The following is a 20594-nucleotide window of genomic DNA, read 5'->3' as shown; positions in this document are numbered from 1 at the left end:
AAAATTCTTTTCTAGTCATAATCTGAAACGCAGTATTTGTCAGTTTGACAAATTGTATGTTGCACATGAGGGAATGACTGCTGAATGCTACCTCCGTGTATACAGTCTAAAATAGACACTAGCTCGGAGCAACCTTGCATGAAGACTGTCTTCCTAGCTCATCATCTGAAAATATAACCAGTATGTTCATTTGGGCTGCTGGTAGTATTGAGTGTAGCAAATGTGCTGGTCCGACCAGATGTAGGAGCGTTCACAAATCATCTGGATGAATGAAAAGGACGTGTTGACGGCTAATCCTCATCCAAACAGGTTGCCCCATTTCATCTCTTCCACAAATTTTGTGGAGAATTTTGCGGAGACCGCTCAGTCCTCCAACTCAAGAATACAGGACACAACTTATTGCAAGTATGATAGACAACCAAAATCTTGAATCTGGTTTCTGTTACAAGCTGAACCACAGCACTGGTTCTTATCTGTAGGACATGTTTTAAAAGCTTTTTCATCAGTGGAATAAATCTGTTGTGGGAATTGGAAAGAAAGGTGTTCACTGCCAGCACTTCTTTAGGGCTACTAAGGGGAATATACTTTGAAGACAGAGAGTTTAAACAGCAAAAAGTGGTGCCAGCTGTAACTGCTTTATCTTGCACCTTCACACATTTAGCTGAATTGTTTGTCCCATCTTTAATTTGTGATYCTTAGAAATACCATCCACATCAGAAAATCTGACTGACTAGAAAGAGCAGCAGCATATTAGCTAACTAGGTCTGGGCCTAAAAATAGCTTGGTTAATTTTTACATAATTAAAAATAATCATGCAATATTTATTTATTTTCATAAAGATAAATTAAGCTCTTTTCTCCATATCTTGAAAGAAACTCCACATTATATGATCAGACTCTGTATAAGACTAAAAATAGAATTCTTTAAAAATGCATGGATTAAATATACAGTAAGCAGTAGAATTTTATTTTTTTATGAAGGTGCCTAAATTAATCTTGCTCTTATAATAAGCAACTTCATAGGGTTTTTTTTTTTYYCCCTGCTTTAGGAAGTTATTGCTGCTTGCTTTACATCATGTTCCACCTTTCAAGTGAAATACTGCTATAAACTAGTGACTATTATAATCCCCAGACCTCAAAGCCTGGCACACATGGTTCTGTGAACACATGATTTGAAATGAGAAGGACTTTGCCAATGTATTTGTAGGTCAGTATGTATGGAGGAAATATGTTTTATGAGGACTATAAATCTGATTAAAGGCCAGGTGTTGACCATCTATTTTGCATTGGTAAAAATCCTCTGTTCCAAATGTATAGGTCTTTGCTAAATAGGTTTTTGCTAATTTCTCTGATACTGTATAGTTTTTGAAAGTTCTCAGCATTCAGTCTGTGGGTGCTGAGACAACACTGGGCACTTCTGAAGATGAAACCTTGCGTTGCATAAGCCTATTTTCCTGAAGTTTATGGTGAGATGACCAGAAATCTTGTTTCAAAATGCAAACAGTAACTGTCACAAATATGGCACGTCTGCTCAACTGTAATTCTGTCTCAAATTTACTTAAATGAAACTACTCTATTTTTTATGATTTTAATGTGTGAATAGACTAGTAAATGTCTGAATGTGCTGTTTACAAACTTGACATTAAAACTGTTAAATTTCACTAACAGGCACTGATATTTGCTGGTAAATGATAAAAGGCACTGATAAAAACAGGACCTTATATAGTTACTCTAAAACTCAGTAACTACATTCACTGACTATTTCTAAATTCTTAAATCCCATTGCTAATTCCTGCTCCTAAATCAGATGAGCCTGGGTCTTTATGGTGAAGCATATCAGCAAAACTTCTACAAGAGGTTTCATGCACATCCCTCCTGTGAACCTCAGCCTGATTTGTACAGGAAAAGCCCAGTGCATTGCCTGATTTGTGCAGGCAAATCCCAGTGCATTGCCTTACAGATCACTCTTGTGCGTTTTATAGCTTTATATGGCACCGATTTTGTTCAGATAATGACTCCTATAAAAAAAAAAAAACTACTGCTTGCTAATATTATACACTTGAATGAGAAAAAGGGGGGAAATCATATATCAGGAATCATATATAGGAAAGCTATAGTTTTGCTTCTGCCTATGAAGGAAGTCACTGTCATAATCAAGAAAGACGAATATACATTGTAGTACCTTAATTCAGCACCTTATGTGTACACAAGGCAAGATATGGTCTTTAAATACGTGGTCACATAGCATTTTCCCCTTAGCTTTCTGAATGTAATGAATGGGAGCTGCATGGGAGATGGAGATGAATATGTGCTGTGAAGGCAGAAACTGTCTTTAGAGCCTTACCGTCTATGCTGAGAAATTCAGAAAGTGTTTCGTGAAGGAGGCTTGGGATGCCAGGAAGAGAAATGATGGGGTATGTTTAAGACAACTGAAGAAATTGCTTCCATATCTGCCTCTGCTGGAGTGTTCCTATTTTATCCTAAGCAAGTCACCCTACCCAGACTTTTCACAGGAGTTCACTGACTGTGTGGCCTTCATTTTCTGAGAGCTTGATTTGAGGCTGTAGTATAGTGCTAAATAAGTGCTGAACACACAGAGCTGCAAATGAAAGCAATCAGTGCTGTGCTTTGAGCATATAAAGTGCTATATATCGCTATGTACTTGGAAAAAATTGTGTCCCATCTGTATCAAACTGAGTTCTCCAAGTTAGTAGATTTTTTTTAACCTCAATTTCTTTATAGCTCCCATTTGTGAAACAGCAGCATTTCTCACTCATCTTTTAGGGCTGTAATGAAGATATATTCATTAATGTTTGTGCAGCAATAAAAGGTCAATAATGAAATGAATATTTTGCTTTTCAGAATGGATTGAAGAGATGTAGGAAATAAAGAAACATGGCCACATGTTAAAGAGTGAGAGGAAAACAAAACGTGAACCAATGCTCACAGCATTGGTTTTGTGCAGTGAGTAGGGTAAGAGTCTGCCACAAAATAGCACTTGATCAGGAATTAAGGACTATGTCATAAATGAAATGCCTTTATGCATTTCCTAAGATATTAAGAGTATTTGACTCCTGCATTTTTGTTAATGGTTCTTTAAAAATGGTTTACATGTATGTAATCCTTTAGATACTTTTTGAGGTGTTGCTTTCACAGGTGAAAATTGTTATTAGTTAATATTATATTGAAACTCATGTGAAATATCAGCATCTTTGAATTTRCTACAAAGAAAAATTCTGATCGGGGGAACACCAGTTCTTACATTAACTCCCAGTTTGTGTGTCTAGTTATCACTATCTCCAGCTACCGTTTTTTCTCCACTTCTCTCACTCTCTTCATACATGTTTTTCCCCACCCCAGCTACATTCACTATTTTTCTGGAGTCTGCTTCCTCCTCTCATTCTTCACACCGTCCCTCCTACACTTCAACTCTATTCTGAGCTTCCTGGCCTCTCATCCAAGCTATCTATTCCCACCAACTGCCAACTTTAATATCCCTGAGGAGCACAAGCTCCTCAGTGTGTCTTCATGCCTTTGCCTCAGTTGCTTAGTGGATTCCAGTGATCTCCTGCASCTTTGGTCCCAACCAGAAACGTGTAGATGAGGCACTTAGAGTCATGGCTTAGCAGGTATGGTGGTGATGAATTTAGAGTTGGACTTGATGATCTTGATGAAGGCCTTTTCAAACCATAATGAGTCTATGATTCTTTGATCTCCTGAATGCCAGTTTTGTATGTCTCACTCATTCCAGTCTTTTAGCCTCCTGCCTTCTAGCTACATTTCATGTGGTCTTGATTCCCACCCCAGATCCTCCCCAATCTCCTAGTCTTTCCCCGTTTCTCTTCCTTGGACCTCCCTATGCTTATTCCTCCACAGCTCTGTTCCTCTGATCCCCCCCAGCTCTCACTTCCATACTTCCTTCATTCCCGCCACGCTGAGAGCATGAAGAGAAACCTGCTGCCTCAGCAATCAGTTCCCAGCACTCTCCACACCAACACAACAGCAACAGCAAATGAGAAAAGGAAGTTCAGTCTCACTGCTATGGTGAATGCTCCCTGTGCAGGCTGGTCATGCAGGGGAGGGGATGTATTTTGGAAGGACTGGTTAAATTTCAGTGCCCTTGAGAGGATGGCGACCCCAATGCTCAGCACAAGCAGCGCCTGAGTTGAGAGGTGTGCAGGGGCTCAGTAGGATGTGGCTGAATATGCACTTTGGCGAGCTCTCAGCACCGTGGGAAATGTGAGTGTTTTCAGTGATTATGAAATCCTAGGAAAATTTCAGCTCTTTAATACAAGAGGCTTTCAGGAGCAGGGGGAAGCAGGGATTTTTGAAAGTATGTTGCTTGGCTGAATTTAGGCAGATTTTCACGTGGTGCCAGGATGAAACACCATCCTGCCTGTTGAATTCGAGGTCCTAGCTTAAAATCATTAAAACAGATTTCCAAAATATAAACGTAAATTTATTTGTCCTGTTCCTGTTTTCAGAAGTAACTGAATCATATTTGCTGAAGTTTTCCAAAAAATGCATATGATATCCAACCTGCAGCAGAGACTCAGCACAGCAAATTTCAATCAAAACAGTTAAAGTTTACCAAAGTTCTGAGCAAATGAAAAGACAGCTGAGAGGTAGGAAGGGTGTGTTAACCTTCCAAATGAGCATTTGAAGTTGTCCACTTGTTTGCAGCTATTAAGAATAATTTTTAAAATCAGATCTTTCAGAGAAGCTTTCTCTGAAATACTTTCAGCAGAACCACCTCACAAGGCGTTTCAGGCTCCTAGCTAAATTGACACTGTCAGTTGTGTTCATTAACTCCTTGTGAGCAGGAGCTCTACAAGCCTTTCTTTTAGCAGAAATGGAATTACACTGTATACATATAATATGTACATATACTATAAATTATATAATACAAATAATCATATATATTGTATATTATATATATTATATATATTATATATATTATATAATATATATTATATATATTATTATATAATATATATGTATGCGTATATATACACAATAAATATTAAGGTGGAAGGTTGTTATTTATACTATATCTTGGGGGAAAAAAGCGCATTCAAAGGAGACCTCTGACTCATGATGTAGCAAAGGCAGATGTAGTGCAARATATTGAATGGTGGAGAATAGAAAGATTAAAAGAAGAAGATGAAGTGAAAGARAAAATATCTAGTATGTTGCACTGGTTTAGTAAAAAAAAAAAAAAAAAGGGGGGGAACCAGTGAGGTCACCATGCAATTCTTTAGCAATGACACAAGAAGTTTTAAAGCAAAACGGGGTGAACAGAAATGCTTGACTTGGCACTRGGAGTCCTTGAAATAAATGGCATTTTTGAGTTTAGAGAATCTGAATGTGCAGGCAATCTACTCTGCTTTGATATTTATGAATCACCCATCATGGTACTATCTGGGAATTAATTGATATTGTTTATTTTCAGAACATGCTGTGTGAGTGACTCTCACAGGTTCAGCTGTGGACTGGAGTTGCAAGTTTCTGAATCATCAGTAATATAGTATAATTCCTGGTTACAAACCATGTAGTAAGAAAAGTTTAGATTTAGGTGCTAAAGTACCATACTTGAAAGGAAGAATCCTGTAGGTTTTTGTGGATGGTGAGGACAGAACTGTAGCATCTTTTGACTCTGAATCAAAAGCTATGTTGGAAATCAAGAATATGCCAAAATACTAAATAATGTCTGATTAATGACACAAAATATTGACAGTCATCCAAATTATCCAGATTGGGAGGAGGTAAGGAAGGGAGGGAGGGAGAAAGAGATGAGAAACAGCAGGGAGTCAACAAGATTTTGCCCAGTTTTTACAGGAGGCTTTTGGATGAATTTGTGGTGGCAGTCTTGCTGAAGATACGTATCACCTAACCATTGCAATCTGGGCTGGAAGAGAAAATAAAAGTACTTATATTGTCTTCTCCCTGTGCCCTCAAAAAGAAAAGAAAAGAAAAGAAAAGAAAAAGACATTTGATACATGTGTGTGTTAAGCCAGAATTTTGAATTCTGAAGATTTCAGTGCTATCTGCAACAAAAGTTTGTAAAAAAATCATGGACTACTGTGTATTCTAGCTATAGAATATTTGTTAAGTCATTCAGGAAAAAAGAATCTTCAAAGTCTGTTTTTAAATGAAACAGAAAAAAAAGTAGAAATAGTAGTATAAAAAGTGGAAAAGTAGAATATAATAGAATGTATATTCAAATAAAATTGTTTTTCACTGGACTAGCATCCATTTCTGCCTGTGACACAGCATCAGGAAGAGAGAATATTCAAACTGGAGGGAGATGTTTTAGCTACATGACAAGGCATAGTACAAGAATCTATTAAGGTCAGAAAAAATATCCTTAAAAATGGAAATATAGCTGAAGTAGTGTTAATAAAACTGAAGATAGGTTTTGGCTAAGAGAAATAAATTCTTGAAGGTACATAGCTCAGTAGGAATTGTTGAAGTACCTCAGAAGTAGAAAGCCTGCAGAAGAGTATTTAGATTTGCTAGGTCACCAGAGAGTAAAGAGTCAATCCAAAATGATCAGGAGATGGCAAAGAAAATAAATTCCTTTACTATTCTCAAAAGACAAAGGAGAAATATATGCACTTACAGAATTCTTTACAGATAATTTCAGAGACATGCTCTTGGTGAGCCAAAAAGAGGTGCATAATTCAGAACGAAAATCTGAAAGGTAAATGAGAAGGATTTCAGAGACGAACCCAAAAGTTGAGTTGCTGATAAAATATGTCATTAAAATGGCATTTTAAATAAACTGTTAATTAACATTGTGGAGTTCCTTATAAAAATACTCTAAAGGAGTATTCTGGAAACTGAGAATGTGAGTGCTGCTTTCAGCACTTATATGAGGTTTTGGAAACCTCACCTCAAGCAGGAGGTAGCAAAAAGTTAAAGAAATCAGGAACTRTAGAAGCATTTCTATGTGAAAGGATTTTGAAAAGACAGATTGAGCAGCAATACAGAAAAGAAAGAGGTGTACAACAAGTTGAATGATATTGTGAAGATCCAGAATTTATCTCTTCCCTTCAGTAAGGAATAAGCACCCAAAAAAAGGGTGAAGGTCATGAGGAGACTTTAATCATCTTCCTGGGTGTTGGATGAAGGTTTTATTTAGGTGGTTTAGTTTCAACCACCTAACTTCTAGCATTAAATGCAATGCCAAAGTGGAAATCTCTCCACCCTAAACACTAAAATTTACTTTAAAATCATACTACAGTCAAATTTAGACATCTCTACAGGTTGATTCAGTTTATCTAAAATGTGGGTTGGCCCCTGGAAGTACCTTCCTATCTCTATTCACCACAGAAGAAATTTAGAGTCACACATAAAATTAGGCAGAGTGAATCCACACCAGCATGTTGGACAAGAATTAGCACTGAGGTTTAATTTTATGTTCAAAATAACCTTGATGGAAGTATGTTAGTTTTCCTGTCAGACAACACTAATGTTCTCCATCACCTCTGCTGATGGGAGAAACAGCAGTGTCTATGAACCGTAATGGCATCCAAAAGGAAAGTACTGATGAGTTGGAAAAGTTAGACAATTCTCAGTATAGATTCATGCTTCAATGCCTTTCTCCAAGTGGCCAAGAAGAGTAAGAAAAGTATCCCTTTTTGCATAATAAATGATTAACTGTTCATCTCCATCACATCTGGAAAACATTGCTGAGCTTCATTCTGAATAGCTGACATTCTCTGTTAATGGTTTTGTCAGCATATGCTCCTTTTGCCTCCTGCAAAATATTTGATAAAATATTAACATAAAAACAAGCAAGAAAAAGAACAGATTTTCCTTTTTTTTTTTTTTTTTTTGGATAAAGCAGTGTGGTTCAGCATTAGCTTACCAACATTTTTTTTTCTACATTTTACACCATTTTTCATAGCAAAACACATCTTTTCCCAATTTTTTTCTGGAAGATGGGAGGGAGACTAGAAAGCAGTCAATCCCAGCCAGCAACAAGAGAAAGGGAGAGTGTATGCAGCAGCCAGACTCAGAAGGACACTCCACCCCTCTAAACTTCTGGGGAGAACATTCCCTTTGCTTTGCAAACAGTTGGAAGTGGACTGTGGCTATATTAGGGGAAAAAAAAAAAAAAAAGGTAGAAAAGAATAGACCAGAAAATAATAAAAAAGTGCTGGGCTGATTAGCCTTCCAGAAGTTAAGGAAGAAAAATAAGTAAGAGTAGATGAGAGCTCTTTCTCTCGGGCAGCCAGAAGGGTGAGGCTGAGCRTGGCAAGTGGGGAATACGGGTTGCTGGGTGGGGTGAGTGGATAAAGTGGGTGTGATTTGTGACACCCCTTGGTAGGGAGCCACCTCCCTGCTCAGCCAGCTTCGCAGTCAGCCCTCTCTGAAAGGATCCTATATTTCGKCAAGAAGAAAATAAAAAATGTAAAAATTCACTGTAAAAATTCAAAGGATGCACCACAAGACAAAATGGCAGAATTTTATGCTAACTGCCTGTTAGCACTTTTTGGCCAGTGTGACCATCAACGCTTAATTATAGGGTTGTTTGTGGGAAGTTCAGCCTTCTAATCGCTATAGTTTTAAATATAACACAGTGATTAGAAACAGCTATTAACGAGTTGGTGCCGTTATTCCCCTCGAGTCCCCCAGTGAGAAATTAGAAATCCTATTTGAAGATGAAATACGACCACTAGAGGATGGAGTCCAGATCCTGAATGAGTGCAGCATCCTGTTCCTAATGTGTGCTCTGCGAGACCAGCCAGAAAATATTTTCTTGAATATTTGTGAGAATTGAGAAGTCAGAGAAATGCTGTATCCACTTAGTGTAACTAGGATAATCTAGAAGCAGATTCACAAGCCTTTCTATTAAATATTTTTTATTCTCTCACATATTCGATGTGTTTTTCTTCTTCATTTTCTTTTGTTATTTGTTTTTCCTATTCCTGCATTAGCTGCCATCTGTCCATCTCTCCCATCCTTCCTTTATCTTTGGCTATCAGTTACCTTTTCATCCTAACAGTTGATCTCAATAAGCCATTCCTTCTTTGAGCTGAACCTGGTATATACCTGTACTAAACATTTCTGGGTACCTTTGATTCATCTGTTTACTGAACATATTGAATAACAAGCCCCAATTATTTTTTAAAATCTCTCTCTCATTTCCTATTTATTTACTTACTACTTTAGTCAATTGATTTATTCCTTCCCCATCCATCCAGCCCTCAGCCACAAACACTTGCTTAATCTTGCTCTCTCTTTCATAACCACAATTACTCACCCACAACTAGTAGATCATCCTTGCTTAGGAAATTGGAAGGGGCAAAAGAGATATCTATATATATATATTTCTATGTGTGTATATATATTTATGCATGTATGTCAGTAATCTTCGGACTAAAACAGGAACTACTGGCAGTTGATTGATATGTCAGTGATGTTTAAAAAAAATACCCTGGAAAATATGTTCTTGAGATAGACTTGGAGACAGGCTCCCTATGTTACGGAAACATCACTAGGGAAACTTCTCTGGTGAAACAGGAAAATGTGACTGATATGCCTCCTCAATTATCCACATGCCTTTAGATTAAAGGAGAGAAGATTGTTTTGACTTTGCCATGTCGTGTTTTATCTGCTGAACATTTTATTCGAAAACAAAATAGCATTTGTTTCTCTATCCCAACCCTTGGATGCTATGGTGGATGCATTTGTTCTTTTATTTGTATCCGAGCAAGTCAGGCTTTTCTAATCTCCATTTGAATATTCATCTAGTTTTGCTGCTATGTATTTGTGTCATGCGACTTTGTCTGTCTGAGGCCTAGACTTTGCAACTGAAATCCTCATGTGACTTGATTCTTGGACTGAGAAAGGTCATTGGGGTCTTCCTTCATAAAACTGGTATTGAACTGGAGCCCAAGAGTGTAGATCAATATTAAAGTATATGACGTAGAATATGTAATATGCAATATCACCTGATTAACATTACTTCTGAAGTTTCACTTTTCCATTTTCCCTTGTTTGACAGTTTCAGTGCAGTTAACCTCATTTTTGTGTTTAATTCTAAGGCAGTTGCAGGGGAAAAAAAAACCTTGATAATGGCTAAGCTCAAGAGAGCCAACATCAAAAGAAGTTTTCAACATTTAGACAAAATAAAACCAGGTGTGAATAAAATATCATATTGCAATAGTAAGTGTTATTAAAGCCATTAAAGTACGTTTGAATCCGGTGCTCTATTCATTTTCAAAGCTGACATTTGTAAATGTATATAGGCAAGACTCTTGTAAATTTAAAACAGAGCGTTAGGACTTGTCCTGGAATCTGCAGCACCATCATATCGTATTTTGTTGATTTTGTATCTTTGAGCAGGAGCTACCACATTTTTATAACTGAATAATATCCTTGTTGGTTAGCATACTTAGTAAGAGCAAAAAAAGTCACTAAAAAGAGACACGAGTAAGAACTTTACAGAGCCTTTGATAGCCTGCTTCATGAGATAGCCTTGATATTTATTCTAACAAATGGTCTTAAGCTTTTTTTTTGGTAAATTTTCTGTTTTTAAGTGAGGGCTGTTTTATTTTCCTAGCATCTCGCTCTGAGAAATGTGGCGACAGCGTGAATCTCTGAGAGGCTTTCTGTAATTTTGAAGGAAAATATGAGAAGTTGCATTATCATTTTGCCTACGAAATTTATTTCTGGAGCGGATGCCATACATATTTCTGAAATGAATGCCAAATGTATTTTCCAGAAGGGAGCGCCACCGAAAGCCGAGGCAGGCAATTTATACCGGCGCATAATAATGATATTAATTTTTATGGTGTGTATAAGTTACATTTTGATTAGTTTTTTGCATGATTAAAAATTTGCAAAGCCTTTACGGCCCCCAGGAGCCTACCTGTAATAAACAGCTCTCACCTTCCAAGCCATAAACCGGGGCTGCAGCGCWGGAGCATTAGAGCTAATTGCCTCGCTACATCAAAGGGAGCACCACAAGACGGAGAAAAATCGCCGGCGGGGGGCGGGGGGCGCGGGGGCCGGCTTCACCTCCAAAGGTTACGTGTCTGTGGCTTGGCGGAGCCCTGTAAAGTTATGGCCTCGGAACTGCTGTTTGCGATTAAGTTGATGGGGAAAGTCTATCCCGCGATCTCTCCCCGCTGCTGACACAGAGTCTTTGTTCGCATTCAGATTTCTCAAACTGTTGCCAGGGTCAGGCCGAGGTCAGACACCGCGATGATGTATAGGAGAACATGTCTGGGAATTTCTCTCACACTTAAAACACATACCAGGAAAAGCAGGAGAGCACCCTGCAAAAAATTGTCTGATGAGACCCAGATGATACTGTAGCTTTTCTTTTAGTACCTTCATAATTTTCTTTCGCTTCCCCTGACACGCACACAATGTTTTATTAATGTGTGCCACGATAGCCCTTACAATTTTATGTCCCCTCAAGATAAGGACACTCAGTAGCACTTTGACACTTCATTTTCCAGCCCGGGGGGATTGGGCCAGTAAATCTAGGAAAAGCAACRACGCGTCCGCTCCCAAGGATGAGCCGAGGAGGAATTGCCACGGGCCGCGGCGGGCCAGGGGCCTGACACCGGAGCGGAGCCCGGAGCTCCCGATCCCGAGGCGCATCCGGAGGCGCGCTGCCCTGCCAGCCTCGCACACRGCCGCGCTCCCCACTGCGCCCGAGGAGCCTCCCGGCTTTGATGAGCGCGCGCCGGGGCAGGGGCCGCGAAAACAGCACCACGTGTCCTTCCGTTTTGCTGGCATTTTTTCATAAACGCACACCTACATCTATGGATATGTATATCTGTATTTATAAATTTGCAGTTATTTTTAAAAGCGGGCACCCGCTTTCTCCCTAGGTTGTGTAAAAAACGCAGCGTGGGAGTTTACTCGTCCTCTGTCCTTTTAGGGCGTCATTGATCTGCGATTGGGGAGCTCTGTCGGTTTGGTTATGTGTCTGAAACTGCAGCCTTTTTATTTATTTATTTATTTATCTACTTATCTATTTATTTATTTATTTATTTATTTATTTATTTATTTATTTATTTATTTATTTAATCTTTTCCCCACCTGCAAAAGCTTTCACAGAGGGTCGAGAGCCGGATAGGTTCACCCCATCGATCGGAGGGTTGTTTGCCCAGGCATACAGTTTCAGTGCATGCCTGGCGAGCGAGGCACTAAGTAGCAATTTTTTTGTGCTCAGCTGCTAYATATGACAGAGGATATTTCATTCGGCTGTCAGAATGTTATTAATAAAACATGGGGTGCGAAGAGGGCCACTATTTCCCCTTTCAATCACTATAGCATTTACAATGAAAATTTTATGCAGTGTGTAATTTTCAGTTAATGCTTGACACTTAAAATGTCGGTAGCTGCATTTTGTATGGTTCCTGAAGGGTTAATTGTATCATGTTCCCAGCATAAAAGCTCTGCTTATCAAAAGTGAATAGAAGAGTGTATGCAAATGTGTGTCTGTGACCTTTTGCCTTTCCAGGGTTAATTTATATGGTCATTAAAGATTTTATGAAATTGAGCAGCCTGGTGCTTTGGATCCCATTTTACCTTCACCTCCTAATTTATATAATTCTTACCTGAACTGGGAAATATGATTTTTATTTTTTTTGTGCTGCAATGAAAACAGCATGCTGTGCTGTGGGGAGTTGCAAGTCTGGTTATCTGGCATTACTCAGATTGCTAAAAATTCATTAAAATGTGACATCAGCACAGTGAGAGACAAATGATCACAGGATGAAAAGGAACAGTGGGCCTTTCACGGATTAGTGCTACACAGCCCCAGCATAGAAGCTAACTGCATAAACAGATTAATCCACCAGTAGCAGCATAGCTAAGATTTACAGAATAATTAAATAGGGCTGAGTTACTGTGAAGATTTCCATGTAATCTAGCTGGTGTGAACACGTAAGTGAGGTGTGGGTAATGCTGTTTCCTCAGAAGCCATAGACCAAGTGGCATCATTTATCCTGCATAGCTCCCCCTGGAGACAGAATTTGAGACTTCTCAAGCAAAGCCAAAGGTTTATATTTAATACAGTACCTAATGCCTAATACTTACTTACTGCAATTAGCAGGATACTGCTACGCTAATAGGATTTATGCTCCGATTCCCTTTTTTTCTTCTTCTTCTTTTTTTTTTTTGGCTCCAAGATACGTTTTTGCATGGGCTTGCTTTTGTTCAAGTCTGTATGGTGCGTGTGCACGCGTGCGTGCGTGCGTGTGTTTCAACACAAATCACTTCTAGGCAAAGAATATGAAATGACAAGCTTTAAATCTGTCGCCCTGGTGAAAGGTGGATCTTCTGATAAAGACATGTTTAGAATTTCTGAGTGCATTTTGAAACATTGCAAGTTATTCGTAATTAATGCCCAGTCACTTTAAACTGCTTTTCTTTTCCTGTTCCTTTTCTTCCCCTCTCTTCCTTTGGAAACTGTCATATAGTGCAGTTCTTATTCAAGGAAAAATCTGAATTGCTGTTRAATGGTCACTAAGTTAGATCTTTTCTGTGCTTATCCACAGAAGAACAAGGTGAAGATACAGAAGGGTCTGCTAAAAGTGCATCAGTGGCTGTTGCTGATGATAAAGACTCAAGTGAGAGAGACAATAGTGAAGTCAAAAAATCTAATAAAGACTCTGGTAAGATGCTCGAATTTTGTCTTTCTTCTTTTTTAACTTATTAAATGCTCTTTCATTTTAAACTGCCTGGACATTCCCACTACTATTCATTGCATGTGCATTTTGCATGTGATTTCTATCAGTAGCCTCCCATTGACCTATTTTTAATCATAACCATCTGACAGGATAGATGCGGATAAGTTGAAGAATATTACAGGACGACCAGTGAGATTATTTTTTAATCAAATCAGTTTGTGTGCTTGTAATTTTTTAAGCGCCTTTCATTAATCTTAGCTGTACTTGTGATTCCTCTGATGGCATATTAATTTTTCATAAGCATAGGATTAGGTACCACTTGAATTTTTCTTCAATCAAGTTTTGCCCCCCTTGTAACCCAAAGAATGTGGATTTTTTTGTTATTATTATTTTTTGCTCCTGCTGTCTGATCAGTTACTTTCAAGAATCTGGCCTCTTCCTGAGCATTTATTTGAGGCATTTTGAAAAAAATACACAAAATCCAGTGAAAAAGTTTGCAGATGATTCAGCCTAAGAAAGAGGAAATATCATTGAAAACGGATTATGGGCTGGGTAATTTTGAGCTCCTGGAATAGACAAAGCCCAGTAATGAAAGCTACTGTCTTTGAAAACAAAACCCCCATGTCATGACATTTACTTGTGCACAAACAAACCTAGGGCCAGCATCTGGTGTAGATACCCAAGGCTTTTTCTGTGTTTGATTTGGCAAATATGTGACTTCATCCATGCTTTTTATGTATGAGATGGAAATCTATGGTCACAATGAATATTACATTGGCTACTTTTGCCGCACGCTATACCTAGTTACATGATGTTGGATTCACTGAAGCAGAAGAAGTGCTGAAACAGGTTGAAGCCTATTAGTTTCAGGTAGTCATATATCTTTTCCTGTATCCCAATGACAGCAGCATACAAAGGAGGTTGTATTCTCCATAAAGAGAGAGAATATTTTCTACTTGCGGAGAAAATATCATTTTACACGCAAGTTTATTTACACCCAAATTCTCCCATCTTGTAATTTGCTCTTTACATAATAAGCATTTTTGGATTTGTTTCAAAAACAAATTATAGATGGCCCTTTCCCTGGTAAATTAATTCAGAAGACTGATTTAAGTCTTAGAGCTTGTTTTAAGTTTGCTTGTTGATGTGTTAAGGCCTATCACAGTTTAGAACTCCAGCTGCTCTTCATTTGCTTTATTTTCTGAGATCAAGAGACTGAAGAAAGGCTGATCATGACAAGGATGATATTGAGCAAGAAATTGTGTTGTGATTTAAAATATATATCCCCCCTCATCTGGCTCTTACTTGGAAAGAGCTGTCTGCAACGCAGTAAAGCCATACTACAAAGCTGGACTTAGGTCCTCCTGCACTGTCTCCTCAGCAGCCTGTCCTGGAAACTCAAGGAGGGAGAGGTGGCCACCATAGGGAGCCTCTGTTTCCTGCCATAGATTCTGCCTAAAGAAAATGCAAAGCATTTCAGGGAGCCGATCGGCCCTCTCTTTCTTTTAGGCAAGTCCATTTGTAGTTGTTCAAGAAAGAAGATGTTAAAAGTTCCAGCAAAGGAAAAAAATAAAAACGATGGAATCTAAAAAAAAATACTGAAGGGGAATTCTCAGAATTCCATCAGGATTAGCTACTCAGAAGGGCCAAGTTTAATTAGGACAAACCTATATCCAGAGGCCTACTGGGTGCACTACAGAAAAGAAAAAAAAACAGCATAATTGTTCTGCATTCCCGTGCCAGCAATTACACAAATAACTTTGCAGTTAGATTCATGCAAAAACAAAGGCTGAAAAACATGATTGCTTTTGTGCTTTACACAAAATAGATTGTGTACAAAATAGATAAAACATTAAGCTTTTTAGAAACTTTTATTTTACTATTCTGAATTAGTTCTACATACGAAACATCCAGACCATCATCTAAATTTTCACTCATCTGACAAGTATTTCTAATGACTGCATAACTGCTTATGTGTAATTGAACGTTAATTTGGACTTTCTCATGAACTGAATGTTGCAAGTCTTGCCAAAGAAATCTCAGGAAAACCAATAAATTAATCACAATACTAACAAGTTAAACAGGAAAGCGTTTGACCCCTCTTTAGCATAGATTCTATTAGACAAGAAAGGATTAACATGTATTTAGTAACAGAATGTTTGTGTAAGCTGTTGTGCTGTATTGCTTACCTTATCTCAAGGAGGAGAGCTTTCAAAACGAGACTTGGCAATATGCAAGTTATATTTGTTGAATATTCATTCAGAATAGAAAAGCCTACTAATGCCTCATTTATATTGTCATTTAAATTTAGTGCCACTTTAGATTAATTATAATCCAAATTACAGCTCTATGCAGTGCAAGAATTAATATGGAATTTATCCAGATTAATACATTTGCATTGAAAATGTAATATGTCTYTGCCATGGCTAAGGGGACCACTTTTTAATAAGGTAGTAAACATGAGGAAGGATGGAAATTAACCTTCATTATTGCAATGAAAATTATCCTTTCATTCTACTCTAATTAGAAAGAATACTCTACCAGTAATTATAATTTTAGAATTATTTTGAGGCTGAATAACATCTGATGTGTCAGAAGTCTTAAATTATGCAGTCTTTATCAAATACATAGAATCATAAATACCAAAATAGCATTTTGATTATAGGTATTCCAGGTTTTTATTTCACTAGCAAACATATTTTATTAGCTTTTTCCTCCTTGTTAGTAACAGAAACAGTTTTATTTTCATTTTGGGGTTTCAGAGTTGTTAAGAAGGTGATGGCATCTGAATTGCAGTGAATTATGTCATTTTTGTATTAGCGATCTTACACAAGTTAAATAATTCTGTAACTGACAGGTAATCATTGACTAGTCTATTTCATGGTGCTTATTTATAATTAAACTTAGTTTTTGAGTTAAATGTATTGAAATTACATTATTCATCTAAAATAATGCTGTGCACTTTATAAAATGAATGATGGTTTCTGTTCCACAATTAGGGAGAAAACAACAAATAATGAATCTCAAGAATAAAAAGCACCTATTTAAAGCGAATAACAACTGATTTTAGCCTTTTTTTTTACATCTGCCTATTACGAGTAGTGTGCTGGTGGAGTATCCCACTGTAAGAGCTGTGCTACGTGATGTGCTTGGGCCAGTCCATGGCTGCAATACTGTAACTTTGTCCAGCCTCCCTACAGGAAGCTTGTTATAACTGGGAATTCAGCCTGGAAAGCAGAAGGTAGAGGCAGTGAGATGAGGAGGCCATGCAATGTGATGGCGAGGGTGTTTGATTATCAAATAGAAGCAGATCCTCCTTTGCTTTTGGCAGTATTTCAGAAAAGCAAAGACTTGTTACAAAGAGCTGCTTCTGCAGCGAAAACTGCAATTTAGGGTATTTGGGCTTCACTTTGGGCAGGTACAAGGAGGCTTCCCAKGTGGCAGGCTGAAGGATCAGGCCGCAGTTTTGCAAGGCTCCACTGCTGGTACTTTTGGCCAGGTGCGAATTCAGTGATTTAAAAAGCAACAGCTTGTAGGGCTGATGGGATCCAAAACAACCACAGCAACAAAGCCTTTGTAAATTCCAATAATTTGTATAAATACCAGAGTAAACATAATAAAAAGCTGTGTTTTGTTTYGCATTTATTGACCCAGCACAGTGTTTTATAACTCTAAGATTTTATTGTATTAGCCACAAAAGAAAATGTAACCAAAAAATTACTTGTTTTTATAGAAACAAGAACTATGAGTTTCATGATTATTATTGGCCCTTTGAAATAATTAAGTTATCGTATCCTTTGTTGGAAAACAYTGTCTAATATTAACTTTGTGTGTGCCCAGGCACACAGAGTGCATTCTAAGCACCATTTCACTAGCAGTTACATACCAGTGCCAAAATGCAATCGAATACACTTTCTTGGAGAAGAATTGGGATCCTAATTCCTGTGACAAATTGTTGAGAAGGATCTAGCTCGGCGAGGGACAGAGACGGAGGAATTGTTTTATTTTGAATTTTAAATTCAGCTAGCTATATAACAGTGTCAGTTTATACCAGCTGTGATTTTGGTCCAGTTGTCTTTAAAAAGGAACATTTTAAAAATGACATACAATAAAGGTAAGAGACAGTAGTCAGTTGTTGGACATTTTTGACAGTTGGAGATGAAGAAAGGTTAATAATTTGAACCCATCCTTCTAAAACCTGAAAAGCACCCTTTCTCTGTTCGTACAGTTTGTCACTTTTATACTTCCCCTAATTCTCACCATTAAGTCACTTAAATAATAACAGTATATTGCCAAGGAAATACTGGTAGGCCAGAAAGTACTTTATTATCATAAACCACACTGAATAATACAATAGTGGCATATGTTACTGTATCATGTGTATTATGCCTTTAAGCATCACCAATCCTTTAGCTCTTACAGAGAAAACTCTATGAGGCCTCCAAGATCAGTGCCTTAGTGTGTAAAATTCAACGTTGCTCCAGAAGGCAGCTTGTTCAGATGTTAAACTGATGTTGACAAATCAGTTGTTAAAAGTAGGAAAATATGACAGGAATAAAATTTAATTTGAGCAAGAACATGCTGGAATTACTACTCTAAATTACACCAAAAGGAATAATTACCACCTTAGGAATGAAAAACATGTGAGGAAATCACCATCAATGTATAAGTCATAACATGTATAAGTCATAACATGTTTTTTGCATTTCTTTTTTTTTTTATTTAAAGTGCCCTTCAAAAAAATGTTTCTGGATGATTCAGCTTGCAACTGTTTATTATTGTACTGTGAGGATTTGGTATTTACCTTGAAAGTTGTCCCTTTGTTTTACTTTTCTCATGTTGTTCTGTTAATATCAAAGGCTTCACAAAGTCTAAATAATAATAATAATAATAATAATAATAATAATAATAATAATAATAATAATTTTAAAAGTTCTTGGTTTTGTCTATGGAAAAATGCGGTTATTTTCTTTGTTCATATTTTGTTTCCATAACATCCATGACCTTATTTTTAAATTAGTCCTAGGTTATTGTGCAATGAGGTGCAATTTGTTCATTTATATGAACCTTATGTGGATTGAAAAAAATCAAGATAAATCTTCATGCACAGCATACAATCAGATTACCCCTGGACTATATATTTACGTTGGGTCTGATAGCAATCAATGGTTTAGCTTCATTGCATTTCAAGATGTATTTGCACCCAGTGTCCAGTGATAGTGTCCTCACCCTGGAAATAATTTAGTTGCAAATTGACTGGAAGATGGTGAAAATTGAAAGTTAAAATTAGAAATACTCATAATAAACAGCAGAAAAAAGGTCAGATGATGCCGCACTATGATGAGATTGGAATGGTTGGTAAATGAGGTTTTGTGTTTGTCGTGAGATGTATGTGACATGCCTACCCAATGCTCTTGTAATATCCAGCCTAGCAGAAGAGATTATCTGGCAAATTGACGCTGGAAAGAATTTTCTGATGGACTGGGAAATTAGAATTGCACTCTTCTCTTTGATGTGTGCAAGACTGGGCCACATTACACAGCTAGTTCAGGCATAATATTAAATATAGCATTTAATGCCTAATAGTAGAACTGTCTATAGAAAACAATTATACTTGGGGTTTGATCACAAATGCTAGAATATAAAAATTCACAGTGTAAACATCTAAGGCAATCCCAAATGACTGATCTTTGTATATAATTAATATTAAATTAGCTCTGAAATCCTATTCTCAACAGTATTTCTTTTAAAGCCTCAATATATTTAGCCTCAGAATCRTAACCAGGCAGGAGTTATTAAAACAGCACAATATTCATATTGCTCAGACAGTTTAGGAAAGAGAGTGGGTAATTAAACATCAGCAAATTAATTATTTTGGGAAACAGGATTTTTAAGCAAAACTGATTTGTTTTAATGTAATACACGGATTCATACTGAGCTGTTAAAGAAAGTACATTATTGATTAATATTTAAAGACAACATAGGGTTATCTAAACAGTAGAGTCCATTCTAAAATGAATTTATGGAGTCTCCATCAAGAATAGAACTCTGTTTCCACCTTTCTACTACCAGAGTTTTGTATATTTTTCTCTAAGACTTAAAAAAAAAAAAAGACAAAGTAAAGAGTCCTTTGGAATCACAGCCTCTTTGCAAATCAGGATATTTTCAAATTTAAAATATGTTCTTAAAATTATGTTTTCAAAACAGGAATAGTCACACCAGAGAAGGAACCAAAAGTGAACACTGTGGTAGGGGCACAACAGCTTCTTCTGGCCAAAGAAGAGGATGGTGCAGCTAAAAAATCAAAGGCTCCAGAGGACAATAAATTTTGTCATGAGCAGGTAAAGGAAAATATAACGATTTAATTGCATTCTAGAATTCTTGCAAATGACTCAAGAATACAGCAGAGATGATGTGCTATTAAAATAGCAGTATCAGCAAGTTATTAAAAGCACACTGACTAATAGCCTGCATCTTAATTTGGTGTTTTGCAGTTCTATCAATGTCCTTATTGTAACTACAATAGTAGGGACCCAAATCGCATCCAGATGCACGTCCTGTCACAGCATTCAATGCAACCTGTTATCTGCTGCCCCCTCTGCCAGGATGTCCTCAGCAACAAAATGCACCTCCAGCTTCATTTGACCCATTTGCACAGTGTGTCCCCTGACTGTGTGGAGAAACTGCTCATGACAGTAAGTGATCTAAATACCGATGTGCATGCTGCAGAAAYGGGCTCAATCCTCTCGGCAATGTATTTGTTGTGACATAGTGTTCAGGTAGCCCGAGCAAGGGAGAGGGTCAGGACTCACGAGTCTGTTCCTAGCTCATCCAGTAACTGATGTCCCTTGGGAAAATCACTGAGGCCAGCTTTCAAAGATGCTGAAAACCTGCAGTTCCTCACTGACGTTAACCTTGGAAAAATCAGGCCTGA

The 20594-nt window shown here is 37.5% G+C and overlaps 1 protein-coding gene across 1 annotated transcript in view; it reads left to right on the top strand.

The window, feature by feature from the left end:
- The window catches only part of ZFHX4 (zinc finger homeobox 4), a 126617-nt gene that overhangs the window by 88543 nt on the left and 17480 nt on the right, over positions 1–20594 (top strand). The window contains exons 4-6 of the mRNA XM_026037397.1: positions 13529–13645; positions 19868–20001; positions 20155–20355. Of these exons, the coding sequence (XP_025893182.1) occupies positions 13529–13645; positions 19868–20001; positions 20155–20355 (452 nt within the window). The remainder of the gene's footprint in view (positions 1–13528; positions 13646–19867; positions 20002–20154; positions 20356–20594) is intronic.

This window comes from Nothoprocta perdicaria, unplaced genomic scaffold, assembly GCF_003342845.1.
Source record: "Nothoprocta perdicaria isolate Ctin4 unplaced genomic scaffold, notPer1 scaffold_198, whole genome shotgun sequence".
Taxonomy (NCBI): Eukaryota; Metazoa; Chordata; class Aves; order Tinamiformes; family Tinamidae; genus Nothoprocta; species Nothoprocta perdicaria.
Note: the sequence above shows the minus strand (reverse complement) of the source record. Positions and strands in the feature narration are given on the sequence as shown.